This window comes from Phyllostomus discolor, chromosome 4 (assembly GCF_004126475.2).
Source record: "Phyllostomus discolor isolate MPI-MPIP mPhyDis1 chromosome 4, mPhyDis1.pri.v3, whole genome shotgun sequence".
NCBI lineage: Eukaryota > Metazoa > Chordata > Mammalia > Chiroptera > Phyllostomidae > Phyllostomus > Phyllostomus discolor.
The window spans coordinates 138,925,646-138,940,813 of record NC_040906.2 but is presented as its reverse complement, the minus strand read 5'-3'; the positions used below and the strand labels follow the sequence as shown (position 1 = coordinate 138,940,813).

The 15,168-nt window shown below is 38.5% G+C and overlaps 1 protein-coding gene across 1 annotated transcript in view; it reads right to left on the bottom strand.

The window, feature by feature from the left end:
- CD109 (CD109 molecule) overlaps window positions 1-15,168 on the bottom strand; it is a 123,290-nt gene that overhangs the window by 63,358 nt on the left and 44,764 nt on the right. The window contains exon 7 of the mRNA XM_028510864.2: window positions 680-719. Coding sequence (XP_028366665.1) covers window positions 680-719 — 40 coding nt within the window. The remainder of the gene's footprint in view (window positions 1-679; window positions 720-15,168) is intronic.

Sequence of the window (15,168 nt, the reverse complement as noted above, 5' to 3'; positions counted from 1 at the left end):
AGATATTATAAATGTGGCACCTGAAAGAAGAGAATTTACTTGAGTGAGACTGACTTCACCAGTGCCTACCAAATGAAAATTATGGGAAATAGTTAATGTTATGTTTTAAAAAACACCACACAAAATTTTAAGTGTGTATGTTATAATCACAACAAGGTACAAAAACAGAACAATTGGGCACAAAAACTAGACAGGCAAAATGGAACCATAAGTGATCTTTTTCTCCTCCTTTATTCTTTTTTTAATTCATTTTTATTGTGTTTTTTCCATTACCATTTGTCCCCTTCCCCTCACAATCACCACACTGTTGTCCTTTTTCCTTTTTGCTAGGTCCCTCCACTCCCTGACCTCCTCCTCCCCACCCCGAGAGCTGTCAGGCTGCTCTCTATGAGTCTGTCTCTATTTTGCTTATTATATCAGCTTATTCATTAGATTCCACATATGAGTGAAATCATATGGTATTTGTCTTTTTCTGACTGGCTTCCTCCTTTATTCTTTATAATGACCTTTCATAACTTTCACTTTTACAAAGGAAAAAACTACCAGGCCTATAAGAAATATCAAGATTTTACCTCCACTGGGATTTTTACTTTAAATAGCACATCTTTTGGAAATTTTTCCTATCTCTGTTGAAAGTAATAAATGTGTTTTCCTTCCAAATAAATTGAAAAACTCTTACCATATTCTGAAACCTGAAATAATTGATAATGTGTCTGGTCCTATTGGGAGGAAGAAAAATAAAAGAAAATATATGAGTTCTTAAGTAATTAGACTGCTTGCTTACTTACCTCACAGGACAATTGAGGAAAAAATTTAATTACATTTATAATGATTTAATAAAGAAAAGTTATTGTCATTTGTAGTTTCTTTTTCATCATCTACCACATGAAGTCTGTGATATTTTGAGTTTTTCTTGCCAATGCACTAACATAAAAGGGTGACCTAACTCTAATTCACTATAGGTCATTTAAACAAACTGCTTCATCTGACTTCCATCATTTGTAACACACTAAGATTAGATTAAATTTGCTAATTCAGGAATTTGTGAGGCAAGGATAACACACAGCAAACTAATAGGAAAGGACTTAAAATTCATATTGAAAATCACTATCTTGATTTTTGTAAATAATTAAGAATACAAAATCATCGTGGACCAACACCCTCTACCTTCATAATTCCTAGAATTATTTTCTAGTGTAACCCTTAAATCACTACAGTATACTTTATTTTAATAGATATTGTAAATTAGTTCCTTTTCCAAATCAACAAAAAATAGGTGGCCTTTTCCCTAACTCCTCATATTTCTATCTGTCCATTGTAAGTCATAGGTAATGCATTAAATAGAACCACTTCAAAATAGCTAAGTAATTCCACTAATAAAATTGGTATTCTAATTCTGATTCTCTAAGCTTATCAAATGAAATATCCAGATGCATCTACAAAGTATTGGCTTTTTAAAACATCATCCTTAGTTAATCTGAAGCTACTGTCAAGTTATGTTTTAATCCTAAAAGGGTATATTTAATTTCAAAGTATAAAACAAATATGACTACTTATACACTAACAAAATAGTTGTCTAAAATTTGGCTTCAAAGTTGTCATTTAAAGCAGATCCCAAAGAAATTGTGTTGATCAAAGTCTTAAAGAATCTCCACATTTGTGACTTCCATCTTAAGGTATATGTCACATATGTGATGCTATAATTTACATGTATTTAATTCATTTATAATTCTAATTTGTCATCCCCAAAAAATCAAATCACAGAGGTAATCTAGCTGTATTACTCACTTTACTGGTAAACATAAGAATTCTAGTCTATCTTTTTTTGGAACAACAGAACTTTATAATAGTATATTTCCATTTACACATCTTCTGTGTTATTGTTACTTAAAAATGTACTACTATATATTTTATAAGCCCTACAATACAGTGCTATTTTTGTATTATTGTTCCATTACAGTTGTCCCAATTTTTCCCCATTGTTCTCCCCTGCCCCACACCCCCCCACTCCCTCAGTCAATCCCCACCCTATTATAGTCCATGTACATGGGTCATTCACACATGTTCCTTGACTACATCCTTCTCCTTCTTCCCCCCATTCTCTCTTTCCCCACCCCTCTAGTCACTGTCAGTCTGTTCCTTGTTTCCATACCTCTGGTTCTGTTTTGCTTGTTTGTTTGTTTTGTTCATTAGGTTCCTCTTATAGTTGAGGTCATATCTTATCTGTCTTTCACCACCTGGCTTATTTCATTTAGCATAATGCTCACCAGTTCCATCCATGTTGTTGACAAAGGTAGGAGTACCTTCTTTCTTTCTGCTGTGTAGTATTCCATTGTGTAAATGTACCAGTTTATTGATCTACTCATTTACTGATGGGCACTTAGGCTGTTTCTAGCACTTGGCTATTGTCAATAACACTGTTATGGACATAACAATGTATAGGTTCTTTTGAATTGGTGTTACAAGATTCTTAGGGTATAATCCCAGCAGTGAACAAAAGGCAGTCTTGGCTAAGTGTTTGTTCAGGTCCTTTGCCCATTTTTTAGTTGGATTGTTTGTTTTCCTGGTGTTGAGTTATATGAATTCTTCTATATTTCAGAGATCAAATCCTTGTCCGAGGTATCATTGACAAATATGTCTTCTTATATGGTCAGTTCTCTTTTCGTTTTCCTGATGTTTTCTTTAGCTGTGCAGAAGCTTTTTAGTTTGATGTCCCATTTGTTTATTCTTTCCTTTTTTCCCTTGCCCTAGCAGATACATTGGTGAAAATATTGCTGTATGGAATATCTGAAATTTACTGCCTATGTTTTCTTCTAGGACTTTTATGTAACACAGCTTATACTTAAGTCTTTTATCTATCTTAAGTTTATTCTGGTATATGGTATAAGTTGGTTATCTAGAAAACTACAGGCCAATGTTCCTGATGAATATAGATGCTAAAATCCTTAACAAAATATTGGCAATCCAGATCCAACAATACATTAAAAAGATCATACACCATGATCAAGTGGGACTCATTCCAGGGATGCAAGGATGGTATAATATTCATAAATTAATAAGTGTAACATACCACATAACAAAATGAAAGACAAAAGTCACAAGATCATAGCAATAGATGCTGAAAAAGCATTCAATAAAGTACAGCACCCATTTATGATAAAAACACTAAGCAGAGTGGGAGTAGAGGAAGCATACTTTAATATAAGAAAGGCTATATATGATAAACCTACAGCCAACATCATACTCAATGGGCAAAAACTAAAAGCTTTCTCTCTAAGGTCAGAAATCTGACAAGTGTGTTTCCTTTCACCACTTTTAATCAACATAGTATTGGAAGTTATAGCCACAGCTATAAGGCAAGAAAAAGAAATAAAAGGCATCCAAATTGGAAAAGAGGAAGTAAAACTATCATTATTTGCAGATGACATGATATTGTACATAGAAAACCCTACAGGTTCCACCAAAAAACTACCCAACTTAATAAGTGAATTTGGAAAAATACAAAGTCAATATTCAGAAACCAAAGGCATTTTTGTACACCAACAATGAAATATCAGAAACAGAAACTAGGGGAAAATCCCATTTACTATAGCAATAAGAAAAATAAAATACTTAGGATTAAACTTAACCAAGAAGGTATAATAAGACTTGTACTCAGAAAACTACAGAACATTGAAGAAAGAAATTAAGGAAGAAAGAAATAAATGGAAGCTACACCATGTTCATGGACTGAAAGAATTAACATCATTAAAATTTCCATACTACCCAAAGCAATCTGTAGATTCAATGTAATCCCTATTAAAATACCAATGACATATTTCACAGATATAAAACAAATATTCAAAAATTTATATGGAACCGTAGCTCAGTGGATTGAGCTTGGGCTGCGAACCAAAGTGTTGCAGGTTCGATTCCCAGCCAGGGTACATGCCTGGGTTGCAGGCCATGACCCCCAGCAACCGCACATTGATGTTTCTCTCGCTCTCTCTCTCTCTCTCTCTCTATCTCCCTCCCTTCCCTCTCTAAAAATAAATAAATAAAAATCTTTAAAAACAACTTATATGGAACCAAAAATGACTCAAAATAGCCTCAGCAATCTTGAAAAAGAAGAACAAAGTAGGAGGGATCACAATACCTGGTATCAAACTATACTACAAGGCCACTATAATCAAAACAGTCTGGTATTGGCATAAGAACAGATGCCTAGATCAATGTAACAAAATAGAGAGCCCAGAAACAATCCCAGATCTCCACAGTCAATTAATATATGACAGAGAGGACAAGAGCACAAAATAGAGTATAAATATCCTGTTCAATAAATGGTGTTGGTAAATCTTGGCAGGCACATGCAAAAAAAGAATTCTAGTCTTTAAATTACTTTTTGCTTTACTACTATGGCCTGCACAGGTAAGGCTGTGGACTAAGTAATTTGACAATGATGATGTCTGTTTGTCAAGTTAAATTCATATAGCAAACACTGAATGAGCATTATATACAAAACCTTACATGAGGCTCTATAAACATAAATTATAGTCATCAGCAGAGGGTCAGTCTAGAGATGGAGCCAGACATAGCCAAGAGCACTGATATGAGACTGACAGTGCTCCAGAGTCTCATGCACTATGCTTTACCCTGATTCTCCTCTATGACTGACTTATACACACTTCCTTCTCCACCCATCTTCTAAGACTTAGTTCAAATATTACTGCTTCTTCGAATCCCTCATCTAAAATTAATCTTTCTTCCTCCATGGCATTTTAGTCCTTTTTTGTCACTTTGTACCATGTGTCATAAATATTTAGGTATATGGCTTATCTTGCTGCAAGTTCTTTGAGAGCCAGATCCATGATGGACCATTTTTTATCTCATAGCTTATCCCTTGCAATGCCAAACTAAAAGAGTCCCTTACACCAAAAAAGTGTTTAATGAGTATGTGTTAGATTATATAAAAATTACTAGCTTTGAAAAATTTAGGAAATCAACTTTGTTTGGGCCTACTTTAAACAGCCTTGAAACCCAGTTTTAAGTAATTATTTGTTCAACATTTAAGTAGTTACATTAGACTATATTTGAAATGAACTTGCCCTTTCTGCCACCTACATTACCAGTCATCCCTGATAACTCCTAGACTTTACATCTCTCTGTTTACTGTCTCCTTCCCTTCATTCAGCCCATAAACATTTTTAAGACTTCTTTCTTGTTTCCTTAATGGCCCTCTCTTTCTGATCCTGAAATGTTGACTCTTCCCATCCAGAGCCCAATGTTAATCCTACTCTCTTTACCCTTAATGAGCTCATCAGCTCCCATGGTTTGTATTGTCATCTCCATACGACCCTTAACTAATTAGCCCTAGCCCAGGGGTGTCAAACTCATTTCCACTGGGGGCCACATCAGCCTCACAGTTGCCTTCAAAGGGCCAAAATAATTTTAGGACTGTATAAATGCAACTATTCCTTAACTGTTAAGGAGCTGAAATTACATTTGGCTATTTGAAGGCAACCCGGTGAAAATGAGTTTGACAACTCTGCTCTAGATCGTACCTCAGCCCCGAGATTCTGACTCAACTCCACCTTCTCGACATCCCCACTGAATGTCCTATAGAATGTCCGGGACTTCTTTGTCTGGATTTAACATTCACCAGAACCATTCTTTGATTGCCTCTCCCCATGTTGTTAGATGCACCTTCTCTCCCATAATATCCTGTGTTAAGTTTGACTTAAAATAATATACTATAATTATCTGCTTTGTGTCCATCTCCTGTGAAAGAAAACAAAATGATTAGAGGCACAGCACCTCATTTCAGCATGCCTCCAACGTTTGTTGAATGAATGCATGTATAAATGAATGAACAAATTGGTTCCTGTCCCCAGGTTGGTTCTTACAGAGTTCAGCAGATTAGCCTCAGTTATACAGTATCCCCTGCAAGAAATTAAAATAGCCTTCTCATGAGTGGAATCAGACTACCCTGAAAAGGCACAGCCACCTGTCAAATGATCCACAGAATAATCTTAACTCTCTGCCCTCCATTTGGAAGTAATAAGAATGCCAAGGAGTGAAAGAAGCTAGCCTTCATGGAAAACTGAAGAAAAAGCAGAAGGAACGTGCTTCTTTTCAATGTCATTTTAAATTGTTCCAATAAATCAAAAAAACATTTTGTAACTGAGTGCTGACAGTGTGCTTTGTACCAGACAAAGTTTCCCAGGTTGTTTGTAAGTGGTGAAATGCAACTCAAGAAATGAATTATTTTACTGTCCAAGGGGCTTAAAAAACAGAAATGGATTTTGTAATTTTCAACATATTGTCCGTTAGGCCATACCAACTTTCACAATGAGTTTAGTTATTTTTATAAAATATTTTTACAGCCCTGCCTGGTGGCTCAGTTGGTTGGAGCATCATCCCATACACCAGAAGGTTACAGGTTTGATTCCCAGTCATGACACATATCTATGTCACAGGTTTAATCCCCTGGTGGGGCACATGCAGGAGGCAATGGATCAATGTGTGTGTGTGTCTCTCTCTCTTCCTCTCTCTCAAAATCAATAATAAATAAATAAATAAATATTTATTTATTATATATTATAATATATATAATATATAAATATATATTCACTCCTCAGGTTAGAATTAAAAAGTAATTTAAAATTTTTTTAATTTTTTTACAAATAAGAATAGTAGGAGCTACTAGAAGGTTTAAATTAATAATATTTCTGCATGGGCTAGTGCAGCTCAGTGGATTTAACACTGGCCTGCGAACCAAAGAGTCACTGGTTCGATTCTCAGCCAGGCACATGCCTGGGTTGTGGGCCAGGTCCCTAGTAGGGGGCATGGGAGAGGCAACCACACATTGATGTTTTCTCTCCCTCTCTTTCTCCCTCCCTTCCCCTCTCTAAAAGTTAGTTAGTTAATTAATTAATTATATCTCCAAGAATTAGTAGCAATTTATGCCACATGTAACCACAAAGCCCCTGATACTAAGGACTTTCATTAGACCAGAACAAAAAATTGCAAACTTCTTCTATAAAGGACCAGACAGTAAATATTTAGACTTTGCAGGTGAAGAAGTTCAGAACAGGCCTCCTCAAGCTGTGCCATTTTGGCACATGAATTATTTTGAGTTGAAGACAATCAAGACCCTGCGGGCTCCTGAGAAACTTTTACCTTTCCCTTCAAGAATTTAAATTTGGGGCCTATCCATAATAAGAGTTGTTACCAGAAATAACTTTTCATGACCTATTTATAGGGCAAGGCAAACGTCTAATTACTTAACATTGGCTCTTCATAGTGACCTGAGAGTGGCCTTCCTCCCCTCTGTAGTTCCAGGGTGCCTTACCTCTTAGCTCAGAATGTCATAGATACCTCATTTTAACTTTCTGTCTCTGGGTCTCTCATGTATGTGGGGTTCACATAGGTGCATATGCAATTAAAATTTGGTCATTTTCTCTTGTTAATCTTCCTCATGTCAATTTAATTGTTAGACCAACCAGAAGAACCCAGAAGGGTAGAGGAATGTTTCTTCCTCCCCACATAAGCTATATGGTCCCTGTCACAACTACTCAGCTCTGCCACTGGAGTGCAAACAACACGTAAACAAATGAGACTGACTGTATTCCAATAAGGTTGTATTTGCAAAAATAGGTACTAGGCTGAGTTTGGACTGTAAAAAGTAAAATTTATTTCCAAATTATTCTATGTTAATTCTAGCTGAACTAAATTAAATTTGACTAAACATAACTAAAAGCACACAGCAAAATCAAACTAAGGCCTTTTGTAGGAAGTATGAGTTTCATTTACTGAACAATTTTCCTCCAGTTTCAAAGAAACGATCTGCTTCAGAATGAGTTTTATGTTTATTCTAGCTCATCAAATACAGCTTGTGCACATTCACTCTGCCAACAACTGGAGAGAGAGGCTGACCCGAAGGCGTAAATACTTGGGCAGCATGTTTTCTGAGCAAACACCTTTCCAGGAAAGAGACTATGTAACTCATCAATGTCTCCTCAGTTCTTTCCCCAATATGGTCACTGTTCCGTGGGGAAAGCACTCCCTTGGCAAACCAGCTCTTCAAACAGACTGAGGGTTGCCAGATGGGAGGGAGCAGGGGCTGGGTGAAAAAGATGAAAGAATTAAGAAGTATAGCTTGGTGGTTACAAAACAGTCACAGGAATGTAAAGTACAGCATAGGAAATACAGTCAATAATATTGTAGTAACTATGTACGGTGCCAGGTGGGCACCAGAATTATCAGGGGGATCACTTTGTACATTATATAAATGTCTAATCACTATACTGTGGTAAGCTTCTTTCAACTCTTCCTTCTAGAGTGGGAAAAAAATGCCAGAAACAGAACTAAGGCGTGAGATGGATTATTTCTGTTTACACAACTAGAACATTTCAATTTCCCAAAAGTCTGTTTCAGCATTGATCCCCACTGTCTGGATTAAATTTTTATGTAAAGATGAAAAAAGGGACTAAACTTTTTACATCCACACATAACAGGATGTTAAAATAGAACTATTTCAGACTCAGGGTTGGCCTTCGTCCCCCAAGACAACAGATGGCAACTAGACCCACATTCCAAAGTGAGATGTAAGACTAGCACGCAGGACTTGGAAAGGGGATTTCCAAATGCTGCTTTTGCAGCTCTCAACCAAGAGCATCAGGATGAAAATACACTAAAAAGGAATTTTAAGAGAAAGGTTTTGAATGAAGTAGGAGTCACATACACCCCACCCCAAGGGATCAGGCACACACTGCCTGCCCCTCATTTCAAGCCTAGGAAAGGGACTTTGACAGGACAATCCAGAAACCTGGGTATGTGTCTCTGTGAACATCCCCAAACTGTCAGTGAGTAGGCACTGACATGCCTGAACAACCTAAAGTGCAAATCCTGCTACTGACCAGCTGCAGGGACAGCTGAGCTAAGGGAGTGTGCTGAGTGTGGTGGTCTGCACCTGCTGAGTCTCAAAGAACAAAGAAAGCAGGCATACTTTCCCTCAATGAGACAGGCAAAAAAAGAGCACCAGCAGGTGACTGCCTACTATGGTGACCAAGATCAGTCTTTTGAAGGGTAAGGCAAGCTCAGGAGTGGAAGCTGCGGTGAAGTGTAGATGCCCAGGAGCAGAAGGAGCTATGAGCTGCCAGTTGTAGGAAGCAGGGTCAAAAGCTGCCAAGACACTTCAGGTGAGAGACCTCTCAGCAATGGTAGGGATGCTCCAAAGCACCCACAGAGTTCTAAGGAGAGGTGTTAGTTTTAAATGCCTGCAGACCTTGAGAGTTCCAATGCCAGATGACAGCAGTGTTACATTTTTGCCGTTTCTGTAGGACAAATATCGGCAAATTCATATGGCTTGTTCTTATACATCAAGTAAGAATTTTCACCCCTCACCTGTCGTCTTCTCCACAATTCAATCTTGAGGGAGTCAAATGCAGCCCAGTGAGTTGGGAATAAGCAGCCAGACCACAGAACCCAAGCTGAGAGAAGAGGGTACTTAATTTGATTGACTGGACATATTAGTTACTAAATGTAGACTGGTTTGTGTGTGCACATGTAACCAAAAATGACAGAATCTTTTAAGAACCAGAAAAATGGTGGGATTTGCCCTACATTTCATTCAAAGAATAGAGTGGAATTAGTCCCAAGGAACAGGACTAAATAGCAAAAGATCAATGTGGCTTTTTTAAAATCTGTCAAGTAATATATATTCCACCTCATACTCACACAAAAATAACTGGCCACACCAAGCTGGGCAACTGCTCATGTTAAGAAAGGCCAGAGACACAGGAAGAATCCACATTTCTGATTTATAAGACATTTTCTCACTGAAATGGTTATGGCTTAGAGTTCTAGACTGATCCACAAAAGTTTATGTAATTCATAATATGAATGAAATTATATAGTATATTTTTGCTGCTATTTTCGCCAGATATTATATTAATTCTCTCCTTCTTAGGAACAAGACTTTAAAATGATCAGTGTATGCTCCTTATTGCCCCTATAATCTGAATTCTGCTCCACCGTTTCACTGGCATGGAAGGGTGCTCGTTAAGTGAGAGCCACCTGCCTCTGCTAACTGCCCACCACCCCTCTCAGGCCTTGTTCTCCTGGTGGCCTCTGAAGCAAGTGACACTTGGCCACCCTCTCTGAATCCCTTCCCCTTCTGCTCTATGCCTGCACTCTCTTGGTTCTCTTTCCAAGCCTCCTGGTTCTTTCTCTGTTGCTTTGGGTGGCTCCTCCTCTTAGCTCCTGAATGCAGTGACGGATCAGTCCAAACCTCACCTGCTTAGCTATCTACCCCAAACTGAGCTTCCAGTCTGGACTTCCTTACAATTTATAATGGGCAATTCTCCCAAAGACCACACTTGAAATCCCAAAGTCACCTTTGTTAAAAGATAAACTGAAGCATATTAAAAATTTTACAAGTTTACTGAAGCAAAAATCATTGGAATCAGGCAGTCAAACCAGTAGTTGGGAGTGCTCACCCAACAAGAGCTCAAGGAGAGACTTTTATAGAGAAAATACGGAAGCTGAGTAAGGAAAATTTTTTACACATATTGTTTTCTTTTTTGATATTTTTTATTTTTAATGATATTTTATCGTTTATGCTATTACAGTTGTCCTGATTTTTCACCCTTCACTCCCCCCACCCTGCCCCCCACCCACATTCTCCCACTTTAGTTCATGTTCATGTGTCATACTTATAAGTTCTTTAGCTTCTACATTTCCCATACTATTCTTGCCCTCCCCCTGTCTATTTTCTACCTACCATCTATGCTACTTATTCTTTGTACCTTTTCCCCCCTCTCCTCCTCCCACTCCCCTGTTGATAACCCTCCATGTGATCTCCATTTCTGTGGTTCTGTTCCTGTTCTAGTTGTTTGCTTAGTTTGCTTTTGTTTTAGTTGTGCTTGTTAATAACTGTGAGTTTGCTGTCATTTTATTGTTCATATTTTTTATCTTCTTTTCTTGGATAAGTCTCTTCATTTCATATAATAAGGGCTTGGTGATGATGAAGTCCTTTAACTTGACCTTATCTGAGAAGCACTTTATCTGTCCTTCCATTCTAATGAAAGCTTTGCAGGATAGAGCAGTCTGGGATGTAGGTCCTTGCCTTTCATGACTTGGAATACTTCTTTCCAGCCCCTTCTTGCCTACAAGGTCTGTTTTGAGAAATCAGCTGACAGTCTGATGGGAACTCCTTTATAGGTAACTTCCTCCTTATCTCTTGCTGCTTCTAGGATTCTCTGCTTAATTTTTACCTTGGCTATGTGATTATGATGTGCCTTGATGTGTTTCTTCTTGGGTCCAACTTCTTTGGGACTCTCTGAGATTTCTGGACTTTCTGAAAACCTATTTCCTTTGCCAGAATGGGGAAGTTCTCCTTTATTATTTGTTCAAATAAGTTTTCCACTTGTTGCCCTTCCTCGTCTCCTTGTGGTATCCCTATAATTCAGAATGAATTCAAAACATTCATTGGAATGTTTAAAGATGTCCTGGAGGTTCCTAAGCCTCTCCTCATTTTTTTGAATTCATGTTTCTTCATTCTTTTCTAGTTGGATGTTTCTTTCTTCCTTCTGGTCCACTTCATTGATTTGAGTCCCAGTTTCCTTCCCATCACTATTGGTTCCCTATACATTTTCTTTTATTTCACTTAGCATAGCCTTCATTTGTTCATCTAACTTGTGACCAAATTCAACCAATTCTATGAGCATCCTGATTACCAGTGCTTTGAACTGATAGGTTAGCTATCTCTTCATCGCTTAGTTGTATTTTTTCTGGAGCTTTGATCTGTTCTTTTGTTTGGGCCATTTTTTTGTCTTAACAAGCCTGTTACAAAGTGAGGGGCAGAGCCTTAGGTGTTTACTAGGGCAGGGCAATCCAGTTGCTGGGTTGTGATGCTATATGTGGGGAAGAGGTCTGAGAGGGAACAATGGCGCTTGCTCTGCTCTCTGCTGGATTTCAGTCACTTCTGCCACTTCCCCCAAGCAAATTGGGCCCTTCTGATGCTGATTCCCATGTGGGTGGGTTTGTGTATGTTCTAGGACCCTCTCTGCAACAAACTCTCCTATGATGCTTGGAGTTTCTCATGGCACCTCAACCCCCACAGGTGTTTTCAATTGGTGTTTTGAGGCTTTATTTCCCCCCAGCTGGGACCCTGGGTTGAGCAGTCTGTCTCGCTCCCCAATTTTGCCTGGTTTATCTGTGAGCAAATGCAGGACTGCCCAGTCCACCACCCTCCTTGTGCACCACGCCACTCCATAATCCACTGCCTCACTGGGTCCTCCAGGAACCACTTCGCCCATGACCCCTTTCTGCCCAGCTGCCCAACTCCGCCCCTCCTACTGGTCTGGATGAATGTTTCTTCTTTAACTCCTTGGTTGTCAGTCTTCCATACAGTTCAATTTTCTGTCAGTATTTGTTGTTTTTTTCTTTCTAAATTGTTGTCCTTATTTTTGTTGTGCAAGGAGGCACAGTGTGTCTACCTATACCTCCATCTTGGCCAGAAGTCTGGAAATTATTGATTGGCTATAGCTTAAAGCCTAGTCTAGTTTGTTGTTTGTAGTCAGTTGTCTTTTACACTTTGATATCATTATCTTGAGCCATTCATAGGCTTAGGTTTGAGTTGCTGCTGACTTGGGCCACCATAGCATTAGAGCCTCCTGGGTCTAATGGCCTCCTTGTTTAATTACCTTAACACCTTTTACTCCTCTTTCTCCTTTGCTCCAGTCACAATCCAATCAGTCACTAAACTTAGTGATGTATCCTTCAGAGTGTCTCTTGAATTCATCCATTTGTCTTTAGTTTTTGCTACTCCCTGAAGGCAACCCCCTATAACCCTCAGACTGGACTACTATAACCCAGCATAGAAGGTGGTCATGCGTTCATTAAACAGTGATACTAACTTCTCTGACTGCAGTTCCTCTCCCCACATGCTATAATCTTCCTAAAATATTACTTTAATCATTCCTACTATTGCCTCAAAGTTCCTACAAAAATTAACCAGGCAACAAATACTGGTGATTTCTTTCATTTGGGGGTTTATCATAAGTATGTCATTCTTCCTATTGAATAATGTTTGGGTGCTTTCACACTGAGCATGCATTACTTTTATAACCAGAGGGAAATAATAAAAATATAATCTTTATATATGTTATAATCCCAGAGGCTCATGCATGCACATTTTTGCCTCTTTTGTCATCAAAAGTATTATATGACATTTATAACATTGAAATTCAAAGAACAATAGAAGTTTTTAGAGTCCCCCGCCTATAAAATGAAATCTAAGACTTTATAGTACCCTTTTTCCCTCTTTTATTTTTACCATAACATTAGCAAAGAACTTTAAAATTAACAAGAAATCATTCAGTAAAATTGTCAGTAGATATATATTGACCAACTTAGAGAAAGGATAGATGTGTGAAATGACTAAAAATGTTCATTAATATTTACATTGTCCTTTCCTTTCCTGTTGAGAATCTAAACATCTATGGCTTCAACTGCAGTTGCAATGTAATTCTCTAAGAGTTTTCAACCCAAACGAACATCAGGATTGACTGTGGTAGGCTCAACAGATAGAGACGGATGCCCAGTTCCCACGCTAGAGCTACTGAATCAGAAGTAACAGGGCTGCGCCCAAAATGTAACCAATGCATTCATTCATCCATTCCCTCCACAGAGAATTGTTGCACTGAAGTGCCCAGCATTGTGCTAGGTGATGGGATACACCTTTCTGTCACGGAACTTTTGAACTAGTGAAAAGAAAGATAGTTATCAAATAATCACACACACATAAATATATAAATATGAAAAAGTAATAAAGTGAATTAAGCTCACAGGAAGTTATGAAATTTGAAGATGAGGCTGGAAAAGTGGAGTCAGATAAGGCAGAGCCTTGTGTAGGTCCTAGTAAAACATCTGAATTTTTTCCCAAGGGCAACAGTAAGTCTTTGGAGAGGTTTAAGCTGAAGAATAATGTGGTCCAATTTTGCTGCTATGTAGAAAAATGATTGCAAAGGGAAAGAATAGGTACTGCAAATATCTAGGAAAATGTGATGGTGGCTTACGAGGAAGGTAGAGGTGGAAATAAAGGGAATTTGGTGGATATGAAATACACTTACAGGTAAAATCTATGGGTATTGGTGAAGGCCTCAGTATGGGATGTGAGGGAGGATAAGAAGTCAAAGAAAACTCCATGTTTACCATCTTGCACAACTGGATGGACGGTGGAGTAATTCAACAAAACAGGAAATTCTGGAGAAGAGCCAAGTGTATTAGGGGAAGACCAGAAGAATGATAGTGGACATGAGGAGCTTGCGATAGCTTTAAAACATCCAAACAGAGAAGACAGAGGACTAGGTAAAGATGGCTTGCCTCCTCACATACCCACAGTAAAAATTACAACTAACTACAAAACAGCTATCAGCCAGAACCATCAGAAAATTAAGCTGTATGGAAGTCCAATAACTAAGGAATTAAAGAAGTCACATTCATTCATATGATTAAGAGGGGCAGAGACACATAATTGATCATCCTATACCCACATGTAGTGGATAAAAATCAGGAAGGGTATCTTGGGAGCAAGGGATTCCATCCCCACACCAGACCACACAGCCCACGGTTCCAGTTCCAGAAAGGTAAGTCCCCATAACTTCGAAGTCCCCATAACTGGTTTGTAAAAACCAGTGGGGGTTGGGGCAGCAGAGAAACTGGGATTCTCAGACATCTCTTCTTAAAAGATCCATAATGTACTCAGAACTTACACAGACTCACTCCTCTGGGCTCCAGCACCAAGGCAGCAGCTTGAAGGGCACCAGTGACACACAGGGAGAAACAGAAGTGTCTGGCATCAGGGCAAGTGACAGGAGACAGCTTCCTCCCAGACAAAACTCCAGAGGCCAGGCAGTGGCCATTATCCCTTTTCTGAGTCCCTCCTTACACAGAGCCACAGAGCATGTGGCACCATATCTGAGACTCCATCAACCTGGTTCATATGGGTTTCCCCACGTAGGCAATTACCTAAGGCTCCACCCCATCCAACTTATAGGTGTGCTTTTCTACATTAGGCCATGCTACTAACACAGGGAATCAAAGCAGCTCTACCTAGTACATAAACAAACACAGGGAGGCTGCCAAAATGAGGAAACAGAGAAATATGGCTCAAATGAAAAAACA